Here is a 12,985-nt window from a genome sequence, read left to right as displayed (position 1 = left end):
CTGTGCCAAGCGCCCGTGCGTGTGTTTGTGTGTGTTTGTGGTTGTGTGTGTCAGTCAAGCGAGGAGGAGGAGAGGGGGTGTAGGTGGTATGTGTGTGGGGGCAACTGTCCGTCCGTCTCCTGGTTTGTCCGTCCTTCGCGATGCCGTTTCGTCATGTTCCCCCCCCCCCCTTCCTCCCTCACCCCCCCTCCGCCTCCACCTATTGATGCTATTAAGGCGGGTTTTTGTCAGAGCAGCGTCGGAATCAAGCCGCCAGAGACGCCATCATCCTCTCTCTCTCTCTCTCTCTCGCTCTCCACCGACTTGTTGTGACGCAGACATAAAACACCGAGAGGGAGATACCGATGGAGAGGGGGTCCGGAGAGGGGGAGTCCGCGGCGAGAGCCCCCCCTCTCCTCCTCCCTCCATCCAGTCTGAGAGACTGACCCTTAAATCGTTGTGACAAGGTGGGATTGTGATGTCTGGCAGCCGGAGGGAGGGAGGGACGGTGCGTTAAAAAAAAAAAAGAACAAGAAGAAGAAGAAGGGGGGGGGGGAATGCCAGAGGAAGCAGCGCGCGCAGAAGGCCAATTAAGTGGCCAATTAATGAGTTTAGCCGCCTCATTAATTGGTGCTCGAACAAGAGGGACCAGCCAAGTGTAGGAAAGCCGTGGGGGGGAGGGGAAGTTTTTTAAAACTGAATTGCCCGAGCGAGCAGCGCGTGCACTTCAACTTGTCGGTATATCAATATTTAAATGATAAGACTCAGTTTTATATTAAACTTAAAGGAATGCAAGGGGTGTGTTTCTTTATTATAGGGCCGATTGGACATTATGTGACATCCAGAGGGTCATCTCCACTCACACGGACATCCGGGTATTTAATTTAACGTGTAATAGAATATACACAAAAAGCAGCACGTGAACTGGTTATACCCACTCCCACAGACCCCGCAGACCGCTATACTCCCAACATCCAGTCATAACCCACACATGACCAATTGTTGAATTTATAATAAATGCCAGAAAACACACATTCACTGCCTCAAAAACAAACAAACTGCCACATGACACATGTGTGTGTGTCTGTAACAATGCTCAATTAAGGCTCCAGCGGGTTATACTCACAGTTAAGTTGCTCTGGAAGAACACGTGTTGGCTACAGGCGCGCGTGTCCGGGCCTCGGGGGGGTGTGTTGGCTTATTTGTGTGTCTTTTCTTGTTTATTGACGTCTTACACATTACTCACGCCAGTGAGGCAACAAACCGCCGTGCGGTTCAAAATGGCCTCTGGCAGATTAACAAGTGGTGGTGGTGGTGTCGGGCGCGCCTGTACCGCCGGTGGCCGCTAGGTGGCGAGCAAACGCAAAGGAAAGAGACTGCACTCGAGCCGGATGAGACGTTCAGGGTCATTGAGTTGAGACTGAAGGCATCAGATGTGATGACACACACACACACACACACACACGCACACACACACACACACACACGCACACACACGCACACAAACGAGCAGGTGGAATAACTGAGTACATTAATACACTTATTCGAGTATTTGTACTAATTTGTGTTTTCATTGCATTTATTTGACATTAGTAACCAGTTTATTTTCATCTTAACATTGTTAAGACAGTAAATAAAACTACAGAGCAGGAAATAAAGTATTGAACACATGACATCACTAATAATAATGCAGTAGTTACACACCTTTTATTCTGAAATGGGCCATCGTGCATCATAACCTTTCCCTGCACATGATGCTAAAAATATACTTTGAATATGAATTTGAATGTGGAACTTTTACTTCTAAGAGTATTTTTACACTTTTACTCACACTTTTACTGCTTTTGTTATTTGTATACATTCTAAAATGTGTTTGTGTGTGTGTGTGTGTGTGTGTATGTCTGTGTGTTTGTGTGTGTGTGTGTGTTATCAATCATTGTGTATTTGTGTTGATTCTGGTCATGTTTCTCTTTGTTCATCAGTGAAACACAGTTCCAAATGTCTACAATGTCCATGATTAACTTAACTTAAACTTATGGTTGCAGTCTGTCCCACTCATAATTTCCCAACAGTTGAGGTAGACAACAACAACAACAACAACAAGCCAGTCCTTTGACATGGCAGAGAGAGCATCAGCGAGTTAATCAAAGATCGTTAGGAGAGTTAAACATGTTCGGATCAGTGTCATGAGATGTCATGAGACTCAGGAGCGCACACACACACACACACACATACACACACACACACACACACACAGGTGAAACGCATATAGGCTACTGCACTTTGTTTTACATCCTTGTAAAGCTTGAGAGTTTTAGAGCCTCGGAGGGAGGTGATATTTCTTCGGGGTGGGTGGTACCCACATTGAGTCAAGTTAAGTATTCAGATACTTAGTAAAGGTATTAATACCACAATGTACAAAAACCCATTACAAGTTAAAGTCCTGCATTAAACTGTGTCTTACAAGTAAATAAAAGGGCTCAGTATGCATAATGATGCACCTGTGTTCTATTAATATACAGAGTTAATGGTGTATTTACTGTTTACGCTGCATGTTACTGCTGGAGAGGCGGAGCTAAGTGCACCTTTCTTTAGATAATGTTGGGTGATTTAATGATGATCATCTTTTTAAATGCATAAAGGCTATTCTGCATAGTAACCGATGATCGTGATACATCTGTAGATATATAAATGGCCTTTTCTGATTCTTAGCTTCAGGTGGTTAAATGCTAATGAATCCCGCTCAATACACCGCTCCTTTAAGTTAACTCAAGTTTATTGACTCCACACGGCTCTCAACATGGCACGAGCGGCTAGCTAACGGTGCAAACGACCGCGCTGGCGTTGTTTGTTTATTGTTTATTATTCAGTGTGGTGCGCTACCTCTTCCCACCACGCTGCACGGTAAGCATGAGGTGGATAGCTTTGTTTACCCTCGGGCATGGCACCACAACACGGTAACCAAGCACAGCTATGTGACATGAAACCATGACGTCAGACTGGTTATGAGAGGGCGTTTACGAAATCACAGCAACTCGGATTACAGCTCACAGAGAAAGAGAAGGTGGTGATTACCACACTTTCACTTGCACACAAAGACATTGTTGGAAATAAATCTCTTTTTGTGAAATGTAATGAGTCGGGATTTTTAAAAGAATGAAAAGAATGTCGCAAAGTCGTTGCCAACTGTGCACAAAGGTTGTTTTCAATGCACAAGTGCAAATATGATTTGAGAGAGTTTGTAAGCTGATCGTAAAAAAGGGAAAAAGATTTCAAACAGTAGTATCTCTATTGTAGGAGTTCTATCTTGAAGTTACTTAATGTATCACACTTTAGGACAAGATTATATAAGCATTATGCTTCTGCCGTTATCTTTTCAGTCATATGGTAGAGATGGTGTGACTTTTCTCATTGTATTGTATATGATGTGCATATTTCACATGCTACTCTGTATTCAGAAATGTGGCCCCTTTAAAATATAGTTATGAAGTTAATTTCTGGGTTCGTGGATGTATAATTATTTTTGTCATTTCAGAATCGGTTAGCTGAGGTCAAGAGGTGACAGATTTTTAAGGACTGTCACTTGGAAACAAAAACTATATAAAAAATAAGTAAATACAAATAATAAATAAATGAATACAAATAAAAGTATAACAATTTTTATTTAAATTATTATTATTTTTCTTTTTAATAATAAATTTAAAAAACATTTGAATAAAAAAATAAAAAATATATAATATATAAAAAATGTTTTCAAAATTCTAATGAATGAATACAAATAGAAAAGCGCGCGTACTGTCTTGCGCGTCCCCGGGCTGCGGATGTCTCCCTCTTCCGTCCCTGAAGTCACATTACCCCGGAGGAGCGTCGCGCTGGAGCCGGAGAGGGACGGTGCTGTTGCCTCAGAGCCGAGAGCACAACACACAGGAACTGCGACGTCAGAGGGAGAGAGAGGGAGGGGGGGGGGGAGAGAGAGAGGAGAGAGAGGAGGAAGAGGAGGAAGAGGAGGAGGGGGAGGGAGGGAGTTTGCAGCTTGGCCAAAGTGCGCTATCAGCTGCTGAAGGCTGGTCACACGAGCGGCGCGGGGACACCGGATAGAAAGGGAGGGAGGGAGAGAGAGAGAGAGAGAGAGAGAGAGAGGGAGGGAGAGAGAGAGAGAGACTCTCTGGTGGTAGTTGCGGGTGTCGCTGGTCCAGATGGGCGCGTCTCTCCTCGGCTGATCCAGCCGCAGCCGGCGGTCACCCGATGCAGCCCGAAGCCGGCCGCCCACAGTTGGATAACCCTCATCTCGCGGAGGACACTTGGCCATCAGAAGTAAGTTGAATTACCACAGAGCGTCACCTCGTTTCTCTTCCTCTTATCTGGCTCTTCTTTTTTGTATCGCCTCTTCCTTTTTTTCTTTTTCTTTTTTTTTACATTTCCTCGGTCTTCATGTCCCTGAGTGACTCATGTAGAAAGAAGCAAGTGTCACCACTTGTCACTCTCGGGTGTTTTGATCGGGAGTGCCATCGCGCACAACAAACTTCTCCAGCCCTCTCTGGCTGTCAGCCTCTATTATCTTCATCATCATCATCATCATCATCATCCTCGTCGTTGGGACGTTGCATAACTTTAGCACCACCCTATGGCAGCATTTATTAAGCTGGAAAAAAAATTTGCATTATGGGGTGTGACTTGACTGTAACCTAGTTACAACCGTACTGTGTGTGTGTGTGTGTGTGTGTGTGTGTGTGTGTACACGCTGTCATATGTCTGCTTCGGTCTGAGCCAGTGAATAGCAGGCATTCAGACCTCTGCGTGGCCGTTGGCGAGAGCATAAACTGCACTGTGTGTGTGTAACATGGTTTTCCCCTGCAGGCCTGCATGTGTTATTTTTCCTTCTCTCGTGCCGACTACACACTGGGGTTTCTTTCTCTAAGAACCCTTAGTGTATCTGTTATTTCATAATAAGCCAAATTACAACAAAAAAAACCTACAGGGATGGTAAACGAGGGGATGTATCCAAGCGCTACGGAGCTGCAGGAGTCCAAAAGACGAGAGCACAGAGGAAAGTCGGGGTGTGTCGGCACATTTTAATATCTCACTCGAGGCTCTTTTTTAGCCCCTGCTCTGTCTCAGGCAGAGCTGTGAGGAAGGAGGTGGGGAGGGAGGGGGTAACTGTCAGCAGCAGCAGACTCTTTACGGGGAGGATGCCGTAACAGCAGAAAAGTAAAATAAAAACAAATGCACATCGGAGTGGGAGAATCCATGGGTCTCATTTACATAGCGCTTGTATCCCCATCTCTCTCTCTCTCTCTACTGCGCCTCTCCTCCGGGCCACAGTGTCTACTGGACGTTTATCTTCACGGCAATCCAGATGCCAAAGCGTGGAAAAGGGGAAATGGAAGGAGGGGTTTGGGATGTAAATCCTGACCCGCAGCGAGCGTGTCGGAAAAAACTGATTGGGGACACAAAATGTTCCTCAGAGCTGCTTTAAACTTACAGACGTGTGTCGCTTTCAGTTAGAAAATGTCTCTGACCTGCAACTCAAAGGTTGCCCAAGTCTCACTGTCTGATGGACCGACGTCGATCACGACTCGTCTGGAACGGGATCGGAAGAAGTTCAGTGTGTCCACGTTGTTTACTTATCGGAGTTTAGAAGTGTGTCCAGGGGTGTGAAGAAAGTGCAAGTTCAATCATCCACGACCTTTTTAAAAACAAGTACACAAGGGTATGTAGACCAAAAGTACACAAGAGTATGTAGACCAAAAGTACACAAGAGTACATGGACCACAAGTACACAAGAGTATGTGGACCAGAAGTACACAAGAGTATGTAGACCAAAAGTACACAAGAGTACGTGGACCACAAGTACACAAGAGTACGTGGACCACAAGTAAACAAGAGTACATGGACCACAAGTACACAAGAGTATGTGGACCAGAAGTACACAAGAGTATGTGGACCAGAAGTACACAAGAGTATGTGTATCAGAAGTAAACAAGAGTACGTGGACCACAAGTACACAAGAGTATGTGGAATCAGAAGTATGTGAATCAGAAGTCAACAAGAGTATGTGGACTAAAAGTACACAAGAGCATGTGGATCAGAAGTACACAAGAGTATGTAGACCAGAAGTACACAAGAGTATGTGGACCAGAAGTACACAAGAGTGTGTAGACCAGAAGTACACAAGAGTACGTGGACCACAAGTACACAAGAGTACGTGGACTACAAGTAAACAAGAGTACATGGACCACAAGTACACAAGAGTATGTGGACCAGAAGTCCACAAGAGTATGTGGAATCAGAAGTATGTGAATCAGAAGTAAACAAGAGTACGTGGACCACAAGTACACAAGAGTATGTGGAATCAGAAGTATGTGAATCAGAAGTAAACAAGAGTATGTGGACTAAAAGTACACAAGAGCATGTGGATCAGAAGTACACAAGAGCAGGTGGATCAGAATTACACAAGAGCATGTAGACCAGAAGTACACAAGAGTGTGTAGACCAGAAGTACACAAGAGTACGTGGACCACAAGTACACAAGAGTACGTGGACCACAAGTACACAAGAGTACATGGACCACAAGTACACAAGAGTATGTGGACCAGAAGTCCACAAGAGTATGTGGACCACAAGTAAACAAGAGTGTGTAGACCAGAAGTACACAAGAGTATGTGGACCAGAAGTCCACAAGAGTATGTGGACCACAAGTAAACAAGAGTGTGTAGACCAGAAGTACACAAGAGTATGTGGACCAGAAGTCCACAAGAGTATGTGGACCAGAAGTCCACAAGAGTATGTGGACCACAAGTAAACAAGAGTGTGTAGACCAGAAGTACACAAGAGTACGTGGACCACAAGTACACAAGAGTATGTGGACCACAAGTAAACAAGAGTGTGTAGACCAGAAGTACACAAGAGTATGTGGACCAGAAGTCCACAAGAGTATGTGACCACAAGAGTATGTGGACCACAAGTAAACAAGGTGTGTAGACCAGAAGTACACAAGAGTATGTGGACCAGAAGTCCACAAGAGTATGTGGACCACAAGTAAACAAGAGTGTGTAGACCAGAAGTACACAAGAGTATGTGGACCAGAAGTCCACAAGAGTATGTGGACCACAAGTAAACAAGAGTGTGTAGACCAGAAGTACACAAGAGTATGTGGACCAGAAGTCCACAAGAGTGTGTAGACCAGAAGTACACAAGAGTATGTGGACCAGAAGTAAACAAGAGTGTGTAGACCAGAAGTACACAAGAGTACGTGGACCACAAGTACACAAGAGTATGTGGACCAGAAGTAAACAAGAGTGTGTAGACCAGAAGTACACAAGAGTATGTGGACCAGAAGTCCACAAGAGTATGTGGACCACAAGTAAACAAGTGTGTAGACCAGAAGTACACAAGAGTATGTGGACCAGAAGTCCACAAGAGTATGTGGACCACAAGTAAACAAGAGTGTGTAGACCAGAAGTACACAAGAGTATGTGGACCAGAAGTCCACAAGAGTATGTGGCCCAGAAGCTGACGAGAGTATGTGGGCCAGAACTCCACAAGGGTATGTAGAGCAGAAGTACACAAGAGTACGTGGACCACAAGTACACAAGAGTATGTGGACCAGAAGTCCACAAGAGTATGTGGACCACAAGTAAACAAGAGTGTGTAGACCAGAAGTACACAAGAGTATGTGGACCAGAAGTCCACAAGGTGTGGACCAGAAGTCCACAAGGTATGTGGACCAGAAGTCCACAAGAGTATGTGGACCAGAAGTACACAGAGTATGTGGACCACAAGTAAACAAGAGTGTGTAGACCACAAGTACACAAGAGTATGTGGACCAGAGTCCACAAGAGTATGTGGACCACAAGTACACAAGAGTGTGTAGACCAGAAGTACACAAGGGTGTGTAGACCAGAAGTACACAAGAGTACGTGGACCACAAGTACACAAGAGTATGTGGACCACAAGTAAACAAGAGTGTGTAGACCAGAAGTACACAAGAGTATGTGGACCAGAAGTCCACAAGAGTATGTGGACCACAAGTAAACAAGAGTGTGTAGACCAGAAGTACACAAGAGTATGTGGACCAGAAGTCCACAAGAGTATGTGGACCACAAGTACACAAGAGTACGTGGACCACAAGTACACAAGAGTACATGGACCACAAGTACACAAGAGTATGTGGACCAGAAGTCCACAAGAGTATGTGGACCACAAGTAAACAAGAGTGTGTAGACCAGAAGTACACAAGAGTATGTGGACCAGAAGTCCACAAGAGTATGTGGACCAGAAGTCCACAAGAGTATGTGGACCACAAGTAAACAAGAGTGTGTAGACCAGAAGTACACAAGAGTACGTGGACCACAAGTACACAAGAGTATGTGGACCACAAGTAAACAAGAGTGTGTAGACCAGAAGTACACAAGAGTATGTGGACCAGAAGTCCACAAGAGTATGTGGACCACAAGTAAACAAGAGTGTGTAGACCAGAAGTACACAAGAGTATGTGGACCAGAAGTCCACAGAGTATGTGGACCACAAGTAAACAAGAGTGTGTAGACCAGAAGTACACAAGAGTATGTGGACCAGAAGTCCACAAGAGTATGTGGACCACAAGTAAACAAGAGTGTGTAGACCAGAAGTACACAAGAGTATGTGGACCAGAAGTCCACAAGAGTGTGTAGACCAGAAGTACACAAGAGTATGTGGACCAGAAGTAAACAAGAGTGTGTAGACCAGAAGTACACAAGAGTACGTGGACCACAAGTACACAAGAGTATGTGGACCAGAAGTAAACAAGAGTGTGTAGACCAGAAGTACACAAGAGTATGTGGACCAGAAGTCCACAAGAGTATGTGGACCACAAGTAAACAAGAGTGTGTAGACCAGAAGTACACAAGAGTATGTGGACCAGAAGTCCACAAGAGTATGTGGACCACAAGTAAACAAGAGTGTGTAGACCAGAAGTACACAAGAGTATGTGGACCAGAAGTCCACAAGAGTATGTGGACCAGAAGTCCACAAGAGTATGTGGACCAGAAGTCCACAAGAGTATGTAGACCAGAAGTACACAAGAGTACGTGGACCACAAGTACACAAGAGTATGTGGACCAGAAGTCCACAAGAGTATGTGGACCACAAGTAAACAAGAGTGTGTAGACCAGAAGTACACAAGAGTATGTGGACCAGAAGTCCACAAGAGTGTGTGGACCAGAAGTCCACAAGAGTATGTGGACCAGAAGTCCACAAGAGTATGTGGACCAGAAGTACACAAGAGTATGTGGACCACAAGTAAACAAGAGTGTGTAGACCACAAGTACACAAGAGTATGTGGACCAGAAGTCCACAAGAGTATGTGGACCACAAGTACACAAGAGTGTGTAGACCAGAAGTACACAAGGGTGTGTAGACCAGAAGTACACAAGAGTACGTGGACCACAAGTACACAAGAGTATGTGGACCACAAGTAAACAAGAGTGTGTAGACCAGAAGTACACAAGAGTATGTGGACCAGAAGTCCACAAGAGTATGTGGACCAGAAGTCCACAAGAGTATGTGGACCACAAGTAAACAAGAGTGTGTAGACCAGAAGTACACAAGAGTATGTGGACCAGAAGTCCACAAGAGTATGTGGACCACAAGTAAACAAGAGTGTGTAGACCAGAAGTACACAAGAGTATGTGGACCAGAAGTCCACAAGACTATGTGGACCACAAGTAAACAAGAGTGTGTAGACCAGAAGTACACAAGAGTATGTGGACCAGAAGTCCACAAGAGTGTGTAGACCAGAAGTACACAAGAGTATGTGGACCACAAGTAAACAAAAGTGTGTAGACCAGAAGTACACAAGAGTACATGGACCACAAGTACACAAGAGTATGTGGACCAGAAGTAAACAAGAGTGTGTAGACCAGAAGTACACAAGAGTATGTGGACCACAAGTAAACAAGAGTGTGTAGACCAGAAGTACACAAGAGTATGTGGACCAGAAGTCCACAAGAGTATGTGGACCACAAGTAAACAAGAGTGTGTAGACCAGAAGTACACAAGAGTACGTGGACCACAAGTACACAAGAGTATGTGGACCAGAAGTCCACAAGAGTATGTGGACCACAAGTAAACAAGAGTGTGTAGACCAGAAGTACACAAGAGTATGTGGACCAGAAGTCCACAAGAGTATGTGGACCAGAAGTCCACAAGAGTATGTGGACCAGAAGTACACAAGAGTATGTGGACCACAAGTAAACAAGAGTGTGTAGACCAGAAGTACACAAGAGTATGTGGACCAGAAGTCCACAAGAGTATGTGGACCACAAGTACACAAGAGTGTGTAGACCAGAAGTACACAAGGGTGTGTAGACCAGAAGTACACAAGAGTACGTGGACCACAAGTACACAAGAGTACATGGACCACAAGTACACAAGGGTGTGTAGACCAGAAGTACACAAGGGTGTGTAGACCAGAAGTACACAAGGGTGTGTAGACCAGAAGTGTGTCGTGTGGTTCAGAGGTCTCCCCCTGAGGCTCTTCAGACGTTGAGCGTTCGGCTTCAGGAACGTTTCTGAGCGCGACGCAGAAGGAGAATCGAGGGTTTCTGCCGCTGGGAGGAAATCTTTCAGTGTCACAGAGACTGCAAGTAAAACCGGTTCCAGTGTTCATCTGGTAGCTGCCTGTTGGTTTAAGAGGACCTATCCCTGAAGGCGAGATGTTAAACAAACAAAGGGTTTGAATGGAAGAGATGAATAGCCTTCGAACAATGAATATACGATTAGCTGTGATGTAATATCGACAGGTAATGAGTGCGATACGTAAATAAACTCTCCCTGCTGGACCCTAACGAACATGCTGTCACTCGTTCCCTGAAACTCTTCTTCTCTTGTCCTCCCTGTCCGTGGCAGCCGGCACCATGCTCCCCCGTAACATGCACATGCGAACCGGTGGCTACGACCTGCCGGGGGTGGAGTCGAGCGACGTGCCTCTCATTGGCTACCGGCCCTTGCAGCCCGACAGCCCGAGCCACCGATCACGGAGGGGGAGCGGCGGCGGCGGCGAATCGGAAACTTCACAGGTGAGTGTTTTCCTACAGATCCGCGAATGCAGAGAGTGATGAAGACTTGGCGAGGGCATCGGGAGGATCCTTTATTTGCCTCGGCGCGCTAACAGCTGTCAGCTAGCGCGTCCCCGCGTGAACCCTGAGCTCGGCTACACGTGTTTTAAATAAACAGCAGAGGCGATCGGCTGGTTTCCAGGAGAAGAAAAACCCTGAGGGAATGAAGTCAGTCTGGGACAGACAGAAAGAGATGAAGATGGTGTGTGTGTGTGTGTGTGTGTGTGTGTGTGTGTCTTGGTTTAGTGCTCCAATTTGAGGCGTAGGTTCAAATCCCACTTCTGACACCATGTAGTATTTACGATTGTGTTCTGACATTTAATTGTCTAAGTAAAAACACTTGGTACTCGCTATGTAAGTGTGCGGCACACAGAACAATAAGGAAAGGTTCTTTAAAGAACCCTGGTTTGAAAGGTTCTTTGTGGAACCAGAAATGGTGCCTTAAATAAGGATTTGTGGAGGTTCTTTGAGACACCTTTATGGGTTCTTGAAGAACTCTTTAAGGAAATGGTTCTTTAAAGAACCCTAGTTTGAAAGGTTCTTTGAGACACCTTTATAGGTACTTTGAAGAACTATTTAAGGAAATGGTTCTCTAAAGAACCCTGGTTTGAAGGGTTCTTTGTGGAACCAGAAATGGTGCCTTAAAGAACCATTTGTGGAGGTTCTTTCAGGCACCTTCATAGGTTATTTAAAGAACTCTTTAAGGAAATGGTTCTTTAAAGAACCCTGGTTTGAAAGGTTCTCTGTGGAACCAAAAATGGTTCTTCAAACGGCATCACTCTGAAGAACCATTTTCGATTTCAAGTGGCACCTTTCTTTTTTCTGTGTCGGGGCCCAAAGTATGTGGAAGACCCTCGGAGGTTCTTGGTCATTTCGTCCACGGAAATCAATCCGACTGAGCCTGAGTTTTGTTTCAATGAGTCGCTTTTCTTCTTTTTACTTCTCAACTCGTCTGCGGTTCGCCGCCGACATGCTTCGACTCGGCGATAACATCCGTAACACGGGTACTTGGGTTGAACTGAAGCTGAGGAAGTTTTAAAAGGTTCACGGTCCACGAGAAGTTCCCACGACCTTTCACCCTCTGTTAATGTTTAGTGACTTGATAGCGAGGTTTGCTGAGCCTTATCGGAAGCTCTTCACAGGGTTGAGCTCCACGCACAGGGGAGCTGTTTTGAGGAGCAGCAGAAGTCTCGTCTTCTGACACATGAGTTCAGGATTAATCATCCGTTCAATTCAGTTTATTTTATAAAGCCCAAGATCACAAATTACGAATTATCCTCAGAGGGCTTTACAATCTGTACACACACTTTACATCCCTGACCTTTGACCTCACATCGGATCAGGAAAAGCTCACAAATAAAACAGAAAAAACCCTTTCACAGGGAAAAAAGGGTTAGAAACCTTCAGGAGAGCAAGAGAGGAGGATCCCTCTCCAGGATGTACAGGGGAAGTTATCTCTTGCACGAATCGTCAGGCGATAAAACAGTAATACCATTTTCTTTCCTGAGTCACGATGACCTACCGACCAACTCCATTGACCCAACCACACATTACCCTCGGTTTTACTTTACAAGAAACAAAGGATGTCCGACTCTCTCTCTCTCTCTCCGAGCGGACTTCCTCAGTGCTCGCGGTAAATAATTCACGCTGCGTTCCGGCCGGTCGATGCGGCGTACACCTGCTCCGTCTATAAACACTATCCGGTATCAAGGAACCGTCTCCAAGGACGCTCCGTCGAGTGGAATCCAATACGGCCCACTTGATGGAAACGTGGACGTGTGGAGTCAGAAGGCTGGAAGTGAACGACGACGCTGGGAGGTGAAAGAAACTAACGCGCGTTCGGCACGAGTTCTATCGATTGAGGTGAAAATCAGGCCTGAAACCCGTACATCATATTTAAAATGCAGTTG

The 12,985-nt window shown here is 45.4% G+C and overlaps 1 protein-coding gene across 3 annotated transcripts in view; it reads left to right on the top strand.

Moving 5' to 3' along the window:
• Positions 1–4,017: 4,017 nt before the first annotated feature.
• Positions 4,018–12,985, top strand: part of rgl2 (ral guanine nucleotide dissociation stimulator-like 2) — a 36,175-nt gene continuing 27,207 nt past the window's right edge. For all 3 annotated transcript variants that reach the window (XM_056444206.1, XM_056444205.1, XM_056444204.1), the window contains exons 1-2: positions 4,018–4,293; positions 10,867–11,036. In XM_056444206.1, the coding sequence (XP_056300181.1) occupies positions 10,875–11,036 (162 nt within the window). In that variant the 5' untranslated portion in view covers positions 4,018–4,293; positions 10,867–10,874. The remainder of the gene's footprint in view (positions 4,294–10,866; positions 11,037–12,985) is intronic.

This window comes from Pseudoliparis swirei, chromosome 22 (assembly GCF_029220125.1).
Source record: "Pseudoliparis swirei isolate HS2019 ecotype Mariana Trench chromosome 22, NWPU_hadal_v1, whole genome shotgun sequence".
Lineage (NCBI taxonomy): Eukaryota > Metazoa > Chordata > Actinopteri > Perciformes > Liparidae > Pseudoliparis > Pseudoliparis swirei.
The sequence above is the reverse complement of the archived record's forward strand: the minus strand, read 5'-3'. Positions and strand labels throughout refer to the sequence as shown.